This window comes from Oncorhynchus kisutch, linkage group LG23 (genome assembly GCF_002021735.2).
Source record: "Oncorhynchus kisutch isolate 150728-3 linkage group LG23, Okis_V2, whole genome shotgun sequence".
Lineage (NCBI taxonomy): Eukaryota > Metazoa > Chordata > Actinopteri > Salmoniformes > Salmonidae > Oncorhynchus > Oncorhynchus kisutch.
In genome coordinates this window covers 6,056,368-6,070,975 of record NC_034196.2, presented here as the reverse complement: position 1 = coordinate 6,070,975, position 14,608 = coordinate 6,056,368, and the positions used below count along the sequence as shown (strand labels likewise).

The window sequence follows — 14,608 nt, the reverse complement described above, 5'->3', positions numbered from 1 at the left end:
TATCTTGACAGCTTTGCACACTCTTGGCATTCTCTCAACTGGATTCATGAGGTAGTCACCTGGAATGCATTTCAATTAACAGGTGTGCCTTGTTAAAAGTTCATTTGTGGAATTTCTTTCCTTCTTAATGTGTTTGAGCTAATCAGTTGTGTTGTGACAAGGTAGGGATGGTATACAGATGATAGCCCTATTTGATAAAATACCAAGTCCATATTATGTCAAGAACAGCTCAAATAAGCAGAGAGAAATATCAGTCCATCATTACTTTATGGCATGAAGGACAGTCAATCTGGAAAATTTCAAGAACTTTTCATTTTTATTCTAGTGTAATCACAAAAACCATCAAGCACTACAATGAAACTGGCTCTCATGAGGACCACCACAGGAAAGGAAGACCCAGAGTTATCTCTGTGACAGATGATACGTCCATTAGTGTTACCAGCCTCAGAAATTGCAACCAAAAAAATGCTTCACAGACACATCTCAACATCCACTGTTCAGAGGAGACTGCGTGAATCAGGCCTTCATGGTCGAATTTCTGCAAAGAAACCACTACTAAAGTGGTTAAGAAGACACTTGCCTGGGCCAGAAAACACGAGCAATGGATATTAGACTGGTGGAAATCTGTCCTTTGGACTGACAAGTCCAAATTTGAGCTTTTTGGTTCTAACCGCTGTGTCTTTGTGAGATGCAGAGTAGGGAATGGATGTGTGGCTCCCACCGTGAAGCATGGAGGAGGAGGTGTGATGGTGTGTGGATGCTTTGCTGGTGACACTGTCAGTGATTTATTTAGAATTCAAGGCACACTTAACCAGCATGGCTACCACAACATTCTGCAGCGATACGCCATCCCATCTGGTTTGCGCTTAGTGGGACTATCATTTGTTTTTCAACAGGACTATGACTCAACACACCTCCAGGCTATTTGATCAAAAAGGAGAGTGATGGAGTGCTGCATCAGATGACCTGGCCTCCACAATCACCTGACCTCAACCCAATTGAGATGGTTTGGGATTAATTGGACCGCAGAGTGAAGGAAAAGCAGCCAACAAGTGCTCAGCATATGTGGGAACTTCTTCAAGATTGTTGGAAAAGCATTCCACGTGAAGCTGGTTGAGAGAATGCCAGGAGTGTGCAAAACTGTAAACAAGGCAAAGGGTGGCTACTTTGAAGAATTTAAAATATAAATATATAAATATGTCTTCAATGTCTTCACTATTATTCTACAATGTGGAAAATAGTTTAAAATAAAGAAAAACCCTTGAAGGTGTAGGTGTGTCCAAACTTTTGACTGGTACTGTATGTCTCTTTTGATCCGATCCACAGCTTCTGTGAACTTCCTAAAACTAAGGGCACGTCCATCGCTGTCCTCCTCCCGCCCTGGCGAGTTGCTTGGTTTAAATAACAGAAATATGACCGTTTGCTCAATTTGTGGATGTGCTAGCTTGCTGACAAGTTTGGTAACTGAATGCGGGCTTCTTATGTCAGTCACGTTTACTTCGACTATATCCCTTTTTTCACTGTTATGAAGAGAAAAGAAACTGTGTCAGGAGCATACAAATAGGCCTCCTCTGCTGCGGCCTACTTCAGAAATCCTCCATTCAGCAATTCACTGACATTATTGCCGTTCGGAAGAGCTATGAGACGTGAAACTATGTCAACAATACTTAGTAAACCGAAATTTATAAAACAATAAATAAAACTGTGCTCTAAATTAACAAAACTTTGTCACAACTTGGCGGAGCTCCGTGAAATGTGTGTTACATCATTCAAATACGCTGTTCAAGATTCTGATATTTATATTGTGAAAATATATTGTGGACATGCTAGCTTTCTATGATTACATAATAAGAGTTTTATAGTTACAGTAACCTCAAAATGTGGCCATGGACGAGTTGCTAATTTTAACGTCGAATAAAAATGGCTATGTTGGTTTGTAAGATAGCCTTAACTTTAGGCTATTTACCATATCACAAAAGTCATGTAGAATTGTGTTAGGTCGACAACGCAACCACACAAAGGAGTGGAAGATAGCCTTAACTTTAGGCTATTTACTGTATCACAAAAGTCATGTAGAATTGTGTCAGGTTGACAACGCAACCACACAAAGGAGTGGAAGGCGTGAATGTATATGTTGTGCCACTGACTTAGTCTGACGTTAATTCCAGTTTGTCTACAAATGAATAATGTTGGATTCACGTTAAAGAATAGGACTAAATCAAATAAATCTTTAAATATACTTGAATTAAAGTTGAATTTGATTTGATAATAAATATGTTGGATTCATGTCTCAATTTCAACCAAAAATCTAAATGAAAGAATAAGACTTTATTCATAGTGCTTTATAGGCCTAAATAGTGTAATTGATTGACTGTGGTCAAATTTAATTAGCTTTGTTAAAACGTCCCTTTGGAATGACTTCAATAGCAACAGTGAATCAATTTAGTCAGTTATTAAGAGATCTCTCAATAATCATTCTCAAGATAACACATTGCTATGCAGGGCTTGGTTAAAACCCTGGATGGGAGACCACGTGGATAAATGTAGATAGATCAACTCTCCAGTTGATATAGCATTGAAGAAATGACATTGTTTCAAAGGTACAAATTCAAAATGTTTTATACAAGGTTTATGTTGAAAATTGGTTACCATAATGACAACTCTCAACTCTCATTTCACCCTCAAGACAACAGTTGATTATTTTTTGCAAATCCAATGCATTTCCCACGTAGATCTCACGTCACAATCCGTTGACAAATTACATTGAAACAACATTGGTTCATCCAGTTTGTGCCCAGTGGGAAGGCAGGATACATCTGGAATTGTGTTAAGAAAGCTGCCCCGAAAAGGGTTAATTGTTGAGGCCCTTTGCTCCACTAGGAGCCATAAGTAATGTGGTTAATTATTTGTTATTTTATTAGCTGTTGCAAAAGCAACAGCTACTGTTACTAGGTTCCACACAAAACATAAAATATGACATAATACGGTACATTAATAGATGAGAACAGCTCAAGTAAATCATGACATTACAGTCCGTTATCACTATCTAGTCCATACATACCCTACAGTTTAACTGACAAGCTAGGGTATACACTAATGTAATCAAGCTGACTGTATACCTGAGTAGGTGTAAAGATGGCCAGTCGAGATTGTACTGTTTTCCACTAGAGGGCAGCCAAAGACCCTAAAATCCCCAGCCTGTTTCAACCCGAACTATGAGACAGGTATTTCACCGGGATGTATAAATGTGAAGCATCTGCTTGGCGTTTCCACTCCCTACCAAATATGGTAGTGAGAGGAAGTCCAGGGGCCGGCAGTGGGAGAAGATGGAAGGAGATGGATGTTGGCCGACATTCTGCACATTTTCTCATTGATGAAACATTTGATCTTATTACAGTTTTCTGTTCCCAAAACTAGAATCTGTTATGAACAGAGTGGCCTAGACTTTAACCTAAAAAATCGCTCTGTTATTAGAAGGAGTGCAAAGGCGAATTGAGTTATTGCACAAGCGCACTTCAGAGTGAAGAACGGGCTAATAGGATACGTGCTAGCTGGTGCTTGGCACTGCCCACCTTTTTGCTTGTTCTGCCCACTATGACGTATTTTTTCCCATTGGAAACTACGTGCTGTTGTCTATCTTGGTTTAGTTATAAAAATCATTGGTACTGTGCTGTACATGAATAGTTGGGATACGGTTTCAGGTATTGGGATTTTACTACATCACAACATGAACCACACCACAAAGTGTCCAGTTCACAGCTCAAAATTTACAGGAATTCATTTGATTAATGAAAAAAATCAGAAACACTAGAGATTAGGTCTACACCTGTCTAGGTATGTTGGATTATGTGCCACGGCAATACCTGTAAAACACTGTGTCTACATACCTCGTGCTGAGTCATATCCTACAGCTGCAGTGGTCTATGCGCACACATGACAACGGATGAGGCCGTGGGGTGAGGGGGTGGAGGTGTGGGGTGAATTTGAGGAAGGGGTAGGGAGGATTTGGGGAAGGGGCAGGGAGTGTTTGAGGAAGGGGCTGGGTGGGGTGGGGTGGGGTGAGGTGAGGGAAGGGTGGGGTGGGTTTGGGCCCCCCTGTCTGGTCTGGTCAGCAGGTGTTTATTGTGGGGACGTTCCCTGAGTGTGAAATCAGGGCCTGGGTCTTCATAAAATGGGTCTGAAATCAGTGTCTCATAGTACTGCTGACCAGGTTGGAGTGTATAGTGTAGGTTAGTAAAGATAACTGAATTTAATTAACCTCCCTGGTATGTAGGTCAAGCATTGACTAACTAACTGCCAATAACAAAGAGGGGTGTGGAGGTACAGAAACATAATTATCAGAGGAGGGAGACACGGATGAGTCACCAACCACTCCTATATAGTAACGTACAGTATGTACTGTATCTTTAAAACACAGGTACCTTCACTCATAACTGATTTATAAGATAGATAGGATCTATAATACAGTACCACTCAAAATTTTGGACACACCAACTCAATTCAAGGTTTTTTCTTTATTTTTTGACTATTTTCTACATTGTAGAATAATAGTGAAGACATCAACACTATGAAATAACACATATGGAATCAAGGAGTAACCAAAAAAGTGTTAAACAAATCTAAATATATTTTTGATTTGAGATTCTTCAAAGTAGCCACCCTTTGCCTTGATGACAGCTTTGCAGACTCGTAATATCAATTACAGTCCCATTCTCATTTGATTTGAACAGTACCAATGTATTAGAACAGGTTACGGTAGAAATAGTTTTAGTTACTCAGCTCCGTGCTCCTGGAATTCTCTCCTGAACATTTAAAAATTTGATGATCTAGTCTCATTGGTGGTGTTTAAACACTTGATCAATGTAAATATCAGAGAAAAGTATAATTGTCTTTAGGACAGCTGTTTTTTTAGTTAAGACATTCATGTTTGTTTTTTAACGTAATATGCAATTGTTTTACTGTATGTGTGTCTATTGTTTTGTTTAATGTTGTGTTAGTGTATGCAAGTTTTTTTGTCTGAAACTTTGTGCCCCCTGCTGCTATTGCACCAGGTCTCTCTTTTAAAATGGTTATCTCAATGAGAAAAGCCTGTATAAATAACAGTTAAATAAATAAACACAACTTTTTTCACTTCATTTACATTTTTTATACTGAGTATAAACAAATCTATGAAATAGGTTATCTTGGGTTTTGCCTACACTCTTATATAAAAAAGGGTTCCAAAAAGGTTCTTCAGCTGTCCCCGTAGGAGAACCCTTTTTGGTTCCTGGTAAAATCTTTTTGGTTCCAGGTAGAACCATTTTGGGTTTCATGTAGAACCCTCTGTGGAAAGGGTTCTACATGGAACCCAAAACAGTTCTACTTGGAACCAAAAGGGTTCAACCTGGAACCAACAAGGGTTCTTCAAAGGGTTATCCTATGGGGACAGCTGAATAACCCTTTTAGGTTGTAGGTAGCACCTTGTGTGTAGGGGGTTCCCCACTTAGGTCAGTAATGACTGTTTGAGTAAAAGTACCAGTAAAACAAACTGGGAGCTAAAATGTTGAGTGATAATAACCTAAAGAACAGCCTAACAGCAATATAACCGATAGAACATGTCATGTATAAGTTCAGATCCATTAAAAAAATATAAAAAATAAAACCATGTTAATTGGAAAATGAAAGATGGAAATGATACGATTATGATCCATTATGAATTCTTGTTAGCCGGCCTACACATTACTTATAAACACAAACTTGTTGTCGAACATATCTCCTCCTGGGCCCGTATTCATAAAGCGTCTCAGAGTAGGAGTGCTGATCTAGGATCAGGTCCCCTAGTGACAGGTAGGAGTTTGGAAACCACAGACAATAACAATGTTAAAGGGATTGTATGAATTCATTTAAAATTCATTTGACTAGGTAAATGGGGACGCCTACCTTTGATAACTATTTATGTATAACTAGTTTAATAACTATTTTATGCAATATATTTATGCTACACTACGCTACTTCAAAGAGTTTGTTGAAATTGCTAGTGAACAGAAACTCCACAACTTGAGATGTTTGCAATGATTATGAAGTGTGTATACTTTCCTTGTATTATATAGCTTTAGAAAAGGAGATGAGCATTATTAAGCATCTTAAGTAAGATTTTAAGCATTCATATTATTTTAAATGTGCTATGACATAAATAGATAGTCAAACCTTATAGTTGAATAAAACTAGATACGGATGTTGCTTCATTTTGATTTACATGGTTGAGGTACATTTACCAAATACATTCATCAAACCATTTTACAGGTTAATACGAGTATGGAAGAATTTACATAACAGTGCTATAAAAACAGCAGTGATCAGTACATACAAAGTGAATTTTAAATACATTTTATTCTTTATGTTGTACAAAACATTTTAAGCAGTTTTTTAAAAGCATTTTCTTTACAAATGTACAAAACTTCAGATTATATTACATGCTTTGACTCTGAACAAAAAAAAAACATTGTTCAGAGTTTTTAAAGATGATATGAATGTCTCATGTAACATTATTGCATTTTGCAACCACAGTGCATTGAAAGATTGCCATCGCCATTGAGGAGCAAAGTTTTCACCTGATTAAAGTTAAATTGCGGAAGAAGAAAAACTCACAGACAAGAAACTCACAGACAAGAAACTCACAGACAAGAAACTCACAGACAAGAAACTCACAGACAAGAAACTCACGGACAAGAAACTCACGGACAAGAAACTCACGGACAACCATGTGATACTTGATACTCTTTTTTTATCTGTTTTCTTAAAAAAAAAATCTTTGGTACCTTTTAATACACTTCATTATCTTTGAGCAGTTTCCTGTAACATATCAATTAATTTGTACCTGTAATCAATGGCTTGGAAGAGTAATATAAATGTCTAACACAGTATGAATTTGACAAACAATGTTTCTGATAGAATGGATATAAGGCCTCTTAGGATGTGTTATGTTGTTTCTGTGTTCTGTCTGTCTGAGTCTTGTTTCCCTGATAACTAATACATTTCCAGTCATACGTTGGCACCTGGTCCTCCAAGTTTTGTCGATAAATAGCCTAGATGGTAAATTCCAGTTTTGTCCCACAAAGGAGGTTGTTCCGAGGGCTCTTGTCAAACGTCATATCACAATCCCATTTATGGTAGTGCTGAGCAATTAGTGCTTTTTGAGGTCAGTTCGGTTTCGGTTCAATCATTTAAAAAAATATATAATTAGGGTTTTCGATTTTGGTTTTGATGATTTATTTTTGATGTTATGAATTATGTGGGTTGAATGCTGTAACAACACAGAATAAAACTATTTAAAAAGTCTCATGATAGCAGTGATTGCCCATTACTTCTTATCACTTATTAACCATAATTTGTTCACTTCACTTTAATAAAATCTTTTAGTTGCTGTGGATATTCAATTAGTTTATTTGATGACTTTATTATTTCATTCCAAGTGATGTTCTCATCTCTATAGAGCCGCTGCCTATTCTGTCTGTCAAAATCACTATTGTTATAGTTATTTAAACTAAATAAGGCATTATTTTATGACTGCTGAATACCAACTATCAATTACATAGATCACGTGTCCAACTCATTCTCCTGAGGGCAGAGTGTCTGCCAGTTTTCTCTCCTCCCTTGTGTTTGATTGATGAATTAAGGCCACTAATTAGTAAGGAACCCCTCACCTAGTTGTTTAGGTCTTAAGTGAAAGGCAAAACCAAAAATCAGCAGACACTACCCTCCATGGATTGAGTTTGATACCCCTGACTTAGATGATGTATTTTCAGGTAGAGATACATTGCGAAGCAATTGCTCTCTATCCCTCTCGATCGCATTTTCTTCTCTCTTCTTCCTCTTTCCGTGTCTGCCCCCCACACCTAAGTAGGCGTGCAATAGATTAGTATCATTATAGTTAATGACCACGTTTACTGCGCTAAACTATGCAGAATATTGTCCTGTCGGAAACTACAACTCCCTACTACATCACATAGTTTGGGCTTGATACTGTGCAATGTGTGCATTGAGCAATTAGTTATTTAAAAAACGAAAAATAACCACCATTCCGGTTATTCGCTTATCACTAATACATGGACAAAGAACAGTCTTTAGTCATAGGGTTTGAACCTAGCGAGTGTAACACTCTTTGTCGTCAATCACACAACTTGTCTTGATGCTTTGACAATGGCTAGAAGGCAATGTTTGGTTTTTAAAGCTACAAGTTCAGATCGGTCTTTGCAATAATATCTTTAGTCTTTAAGTCTTGGTCTATGGCGTCCAGTGAGTCCATAGGTGTCTCTTCATGTGTAGTGCCAAGTGGTCAGACCTTGAGAAGGCCCTGTCTCATAGGTGTCTCTTCATGTGTAGTGCCAGGTGGTCGGACCTTGAGAAGGCCCTGTCTCATAGGTGTCTCTTCATGTGTAGTGCCAGGTGGTCAGACCTTGAGAAGGCCCTGTCACACTTGGCACACTGGAACGGGCGATGCCCGGTGTGTTTCCTGTAGTGCCGTGTGAGCTCATCTGAACGGGCAAACTTCCAGCCGCAGCCCACCCAGTCACAGTGATAAGGCTTCTCTCCTAGTAATGACACAACACACACATACACGGGTGCACAAAGGCACACACACACACAGAGAGAGCGAGAGAGAGAGACACAAACACAAACAAGGCCGTTAGAATTGTGTTTGTTGACCCTGGAGTTAAAACAGACCAAACTCTCCTCTCCTCAACACAGAGGTTGTTCCTGTCCTGCAGTGCATGAAGGTTAAACAAATCAGCCTACAGTTGTATTTGAAAAGTGATCAGTATAAACCTGTTGTTGCTGTTTAAGTGCCCGTTCATGACACCTGCCAACTGGGCTGCTGTTCTCTCTTTTTAGCTATTTTACCATGATGACGCAGTAGAGTAATTTACTGCTAGCATTACAACAGCCGTTATGCCAGGGCCAAGCAGCATGGGGTAGGTAGCAGGGAGGTAACAGTTATAGGTGAACATATAGTGTACTGCTGGGGGACATTAACTGGCATTACTGAATAAACAATGCATGAACGCATGAATAAGTAAAATCATCCTGTCATATAGTAGCTCTATAGTGCAGTTAACACACAAGGGTCACATTGCTGCCTCTTACAAATTGTTCCATTTCAACAAATTAAATGGATTATTCCAGCCATTAAATGTGTCTCCATTCTACAGACTGTCTCTATACCAAATCATTACCAAATTAATAAAAAATGTAAAGTAAAGATAATATTAATCCGGTATTAAACTTAATGTTAAAGCTTCCTGCTGTGAATCACTAAAGGCAGACCATTTCATAAACCATAAACTACAGTAATGAAACTCATAACCAAGCGATGCAATAAGAATTAAAAAGTGCCTTCTAAAAATCCTCCTGACATCAAAACCTTTTGAATTTTTTTCCAATGAGAAATCCAACATGTGTACCAACCTGTGTGCGTTCGGTGATGTGCCTTGAGGTGAGAGCTCTTGGTATAGGTTTTTCCACAGCCGGCATAGTCACACGTGTGTGTGGCAATTCTCTTCCTAGGCCATGAGCGCCGGCCGCGTTTGGGTTTGGGTTCCTCTGGTAGACTATCGCCACCGGGGGACAAAAGCTCTAGGAGGAGAGAAGAGGGTGAAGTGATGAGCTCATCACCTCAATGTTTTCCTCAGAGTCAGGCACCAGAAAATGTTTATGTTGTGTAAAAAAAGGCTCTTGGTCAAAAACACTTAGATTGAAGTTGAACTTACCTTGGTACTGTAGAGACCCACGATGCTGTGGGAGTAGAGAGTAGCCTGTCGGAGAGGTGTGGTGGTAGCCCGGACCGGGCAGCGGGATTTGGGGGTGGGTTAACACCTGGCTGGAGGGGTGGTGGTCCCTGGCCAGTGTGTGGTCCGGAGACAGAGATGAGGCTGATCGGCTGGCAGTCATAGGGCGCCCCCCTGGGGGGAAGCCGTGGGGGTCGAGTTGGGGCCTCTGACCAGCCCTGGGCTGGGAGTGTGAGTTCACCACCCCTAGTTGGAGGTCCATGGGCCGGGTGATGGTGCACGTGCTGGGGTTCTCCTGCTTTATCCTATGGCAAATAAAGGGCAACGAAGAGGAGGAGGGGTCCGTGGCAGCGCCAACACCAACACCAGCTTTACTACTCACATTAATGCTGTGGCCAACCTCTGCCATATCCATGGTGGACTTCACCACAAATTTCCCATGCAGGCTGGTGGGATGGAGGTACGCCGTGTCCAGTTCAGGCCTCATCAGCTCCGCCACGAACCCCCCAGAGGGGGACACGTCGCTGATGTCAGGGATAGTGTACAGCATGTCACTGTGAGCAGAGTCCTGGGGAGATGGGAGCTGGTAGGAGGAGTAGGAGCCCGGGGAAGGGGACAGGTGCTGGGACCCGCCCGTTGCCATAGCCTCAGCCTGCTGCTGTTGTTGTTCCTGCTGTTGCTGTTGTAACATAGTGTTGGACAGGATAAAGTCATAGTCCAGTAGGTCCAGATCTTCAGGTTCTTTCTTGGCCATTCCAGTGGAGATGTCCTGGTCAGAACAGCTGCTCCTCTTCAGGTGGGACAGCTCCTCCTTCCATCTCTAGGGAAGACGAGAAACACACATTAAAATCAGTATGAGTACAGAAAGAGAGCCGAGATAATAGGTAATCCATCAACATAATGCTGAAGACTGCCTGATATTCTGGTGCTAAACCATTGAGAGACTGGCTGAGGTGAATCTGCTCACCCAGACTGTGTGTCCTTGGTCAAAACATTTAATTGCCAAATGTAAGTACCTGTAAATGTCTTGTTCTGTCTAACTGAAATGGGAAAGTGATTCTTGGTCATATCTATCGTTGTGTCTCAAATACACTTGTGTAATCCCAGGCATGTACAATAATCCCAGACATGTACGATAATCCCAGACATGTATGGGTTAGTTCCAGTTTATTAGGATGCTATAACACAAGAGATCTGGATAAGCTTTTCCTGAGAACAACTCAGATTTGGTAGGCTATTCTATTCACATTTTTGGCAATAGATCAACCAACAGCCTAAATGAATTCAAATCAAATCATAGTTCATTGGTCGTGTACACAGATTCGCAGATGTTATCGCAGGTGCAGAAAAATGCTTGTGTTTCTAGCTCCAACAGCGCAGTAATACCTAGCAGTAAATAAAACGTTAAAAAACACAATCCACACATAATCCCACAAAAATAATAATTAAGAATAAAGAAATTAAGAATTTACAGAACAAGCAATGTCAGTGACCGGAATATATATATCCAATGGAGACTCCTTAGAGGAGGAAGAGGAAGACCATACTCCACAGTTTATTTTTTATTTTTATAGTGCAACATTAAAAAACGTTATAATTTTTAGATAAAACTTTACTAAATATATTCACGTCACCAAATAATTTATTAAAACGCATTGTTCTGCAATGAAGGTCTACAGTAGCATCAGCAGAACCATGGTGTAGCCGGAGGACAGCTAGCTTTTGTCCTCCTCTGGGTACATTGATTTCAATGCAAAACCTAGGAGGCTCATGGTTCTCACCCACTTCCATAGATTTACACAGTAATTATGACAAATTCATAATTCCCCCAACCTATCAAAGCTCTAGCAGCATGAAATTACTTAAAGCATAAACTACAGCTAGCTAGCACTGAAGTGCATAAAATATGGTGAGTAGTTGACTCAAAGAGAGAGAAAGACAATAGTTGAACAGTTTTGAACAAATTCATATCTTACAAAATTAAGGAGAAGCAGGAGAGAGATTTTTAAACTTTCACTTTCACTTAGCTAACAAATGCAGCTAGCTTGTTTAGTCTACTCAAACAACCGGCTCAAACAGAAAGGGATGCTATGTTAGCTAGCTGGCTCTGTCCATCCAGCACTAGAACTTTTCCAAGTCAAGGTTAGCTTTTGTTTTATTCATGTATTGCCACTGGGGCCCGCCGGTGTAACTGCTAAACTGCTTTCTGGCTGTACACAGTACTGCATGACTGTAGCGGGTTTTCTAACGCGTTAGGCCTAGTAGCTATGTTGACTATGACATGACAACAATGTAGGTTGTGTGTAGCAGTTAGCAGTCATGATATGAAGGTTTTTCTTGGAAAGTTTTTTTTGCCTGGTCACAGACAGCTGATGTGTTGTGCACTGAAGTCCACAAGCGAAAGGAAAAGGTGAGAGGAGGAGAGCGTGTAGATAGTTGCGAGAAGGAATTATACTCTACAACGAGCAAAGTGATCACGCTGTTTTTATGTGGCTGCTATGAAAGTTAACTGTGTTTGTGTGTGATCAGGGGTGTATTCATTCCGACGATTCTGCTGAAAACATTTTCTTAAACAGAAGCAAATGGTACAAAACGGGGAGAAAGATATCTGAATTTGTCCAATAGAAACTCTAATTTGCAACTTTTGGGCTAATGATTACACCCTAGATCAGCTAGATGCAGGCAAGAGTGTGCACGTCGGTATTGAATGTGTCACTGTCTGTCTCTTGACGTGTGCACCTACGTAAACTTTCATTCATAGGCTAGGTTGTAGCAACCTCATGATGGGTACAGGGAAAATTTGAGTATTATGTAGTAGCCTAAACCTATCGATGTTACGTTGAGCTGGGCGAATGGAATATGAATGACTGTCATCCAATATGCTGTAATAGAAATAAGGCTCACAGAAAACTAATGATAATCCTCCCTCATCTTAAACTGCACCAACCGCCACTGATATATACATATAATGTATGTAACTATATATAGCCTACATACTATATAATGGTGTGTAAAGACAGTATGCAAAGTATATGAATAGAAAAGGTGTGTACAGCTGTAGTTATGTAGGATGAGCCTTGACTAGAATACAGTATATACATATAAAGTGGGTAAACACTATGTAAACATAATTAAAGTGACCAGTATTCAATGACTCTATGTAGCCGACATAGGGCAGCAGTCTCTAAGGTGCAGGGCATAGTACCAGGTGGTAGCCGGGTAGAATAGTGACTAAGGTTCAGGGCACAGTAAAGCAATACAGGATGCCACTGCTGGGTATATGCTGTAAATTATAGCTAAATCCTTATAGTAGACTACCATCCATTCAGTCAGTGACCACGCTGAAAATTCTACTGTTATCCCGGCTGGTGCACGCCCCTACTAGAGTTCGGCAATGATACAACGTAGCAACACGAATAACTACGAGCAATGACATAATGTCAAGAAATTAAACAAATGTCCATAGAAATACACAAATAAAACCGATTATGACCTGACCTACCATTAAATATGCCTATAGCCCAGACTGTTGAGATAAAAAAAAAAATTGCTATGACCATACTCACCAAATTCGCATGTCCCGTGGATTTATTCTTGACAGTCGGACCGCTTGCAAATGTGGATATGGATGGCAAAAGCGTCCCGCTCAATGCCATATTATCGAAGTCACTTGGTGGTTGCCTGCATAAACAAAAAAAGATGTAAATGTAAATCCTTATCGTTTTCTTCCAAAATAAGGAACAGCCTATTAGGATCCAAGCGCACTTTATAATGGCATTGGCCATCCAAAATGCTGCTTTGTCAAACTAAAAAAGCCCGCACCTCATCAATGAAAATATACGTGGTTCTTCTGATGAATTTATTCTGTAAAATACACTGGTTGTTTCAGCATGGGTTACGTAGCCTATTTTACACCGGTTGACAATCCGAGATGATGATGTTGCGCTACACTTCACTCCAAGCCATGCTTGTGGGCGCAGCGAATGGAACAGGCAGACTGAGACGGACAACCAGGCATGGAACCGCTGATGCAAATTGATCAGGAGTGAGGCGACACCCGGGGATTCCCTCGTCTCCCTAGCAATCCCGCTGCCATGCAGGGACCGGAGTACAGACTGAACCGACAAAAAGTGACAGCGAGAGAAGGGTTTCCTACTTCTTAAATCATCGCCGGTGGACACGCCTTCGTGTTGCTGAGCAACAGACAGGCAGGACAGAAACAACACTTCTCGCTGGTTAGGTAGAAAAAATAAGGTGCAGTTTATGACGACAGCACAAGCTTGCAGGGCTGAAAAAGACAGAAAAAAACGAACTCCGCGCTGTCTCCTGTTTATATCCATGCAAACAGAGCGATGGCAACAGGGAGGCCCTTACACAGCCGTTAGCTTTTTATCCAGAGCTAATGTGGGGGAACCGGATCAACTCAGATCTAAGGGATAGCCTATAGGTTTCACAGTAGGCTAGTATGGGAATAATGACTTGTAGTTGCACTAATTGACGAGATATTGTAGCTCCTCTACAGAAAACACAAGTGTTCAAGGGGCCTCATTTATCAAGCAAGTGTAAATGTCTTACTAAATTCTGGCATACCTGGAGATTCTAGGTTTTGCGTGTGCCAAAAATGTTCATTGATGAATCAAAAACATATTGTAGGCCTATTATACAATCCTGCCTGGAAAACGCCCCCCATTCACCTTTTATGGTAACAAAAACACCCTCATTTGCAGTATAATTTGGAAATGTTGGAACTGGGCCATGTCCATCTGAAAGAAAACACAAAAGCAAATGTGATCTCATTTCTGTAGAGGTGTGGGCAGGATGTTTTAATATTTTGCAGAACACTA

At 40.4% G+C, this 14,608-nt stretch overlaps 1 protein-coding gene across 3 annotated transcripts; it reads right to left on the bottom strand.

The window, feature by feature from the left end:
- Nucleotides 1-6,350: 6,350 nt before the first annotated feature.
- LOC109877863 (Krueppel-like factor 4) lies at nt 6,351-14,123 on the bottom strand. Of its 3 annotated transcripts, XM_031803138.1 has the most exons (6): nt 13,587-14,102; nt 13,331-13,445; nt 9,747-10,584; nt 9,445-9,612; nt 8,378-8,570; nt 6,351-8,320 (listed from the first exon to the last, which is right to left on the bottom strand). In XM_031803138.1, exons 1-5 carry the CDS (start codon nt 13,589-13,591, stop codon nt 8,395-8,397), a joined length of 1,302 nt encoding a protein of 433 aa, XP_031658998.1. In that variant the 5' UTR covers nt 13,592-14,102; the 3' UTR covers nt 6,351-8,320; nt 8,378-8,394. The 3 variants fall into 3 exon arrangements, with proteins under 3 accessions (XP_031658998.1, XP_020325687.2, XP_031658999.1); XM_020470098.2 differs by having other exon boundaries at nt 6,351-8,570; nt 13,587-14,123; XM_031803139.1 differs by lacking the exon at nt 13,587-14,102 and having other exon boundaries at nt 6,351-8,570; nt 13,331-13,578.
- Between the last annotated feature and the right edge of the window lie 485 nt (nt 14,124-14,608).

Coding starts and splice junctions, on each gene's coding strand:
- LOC109877863 (XM_020470098.2), bottom strand. CDS start 14,104: ATGGATATAAACAGGAGACAGCGCGGAGTTCGTTTTTTTCTGTCTTTT. Junction 13,446..13,586: donor CGTATATTTTCATTGATGAG/GTGCGGGCTTTT, acceptor TTGTTTATGCAG/GCAACCACCAAGTGACTTCG. Junction 9,613..9,746: donor TGGGTCTCTACAGTACCAAG/GTAAGTTCAACT, acceptor CTCTCCTCCTAG/AGCTTTTGTCCCCCGGTGGC.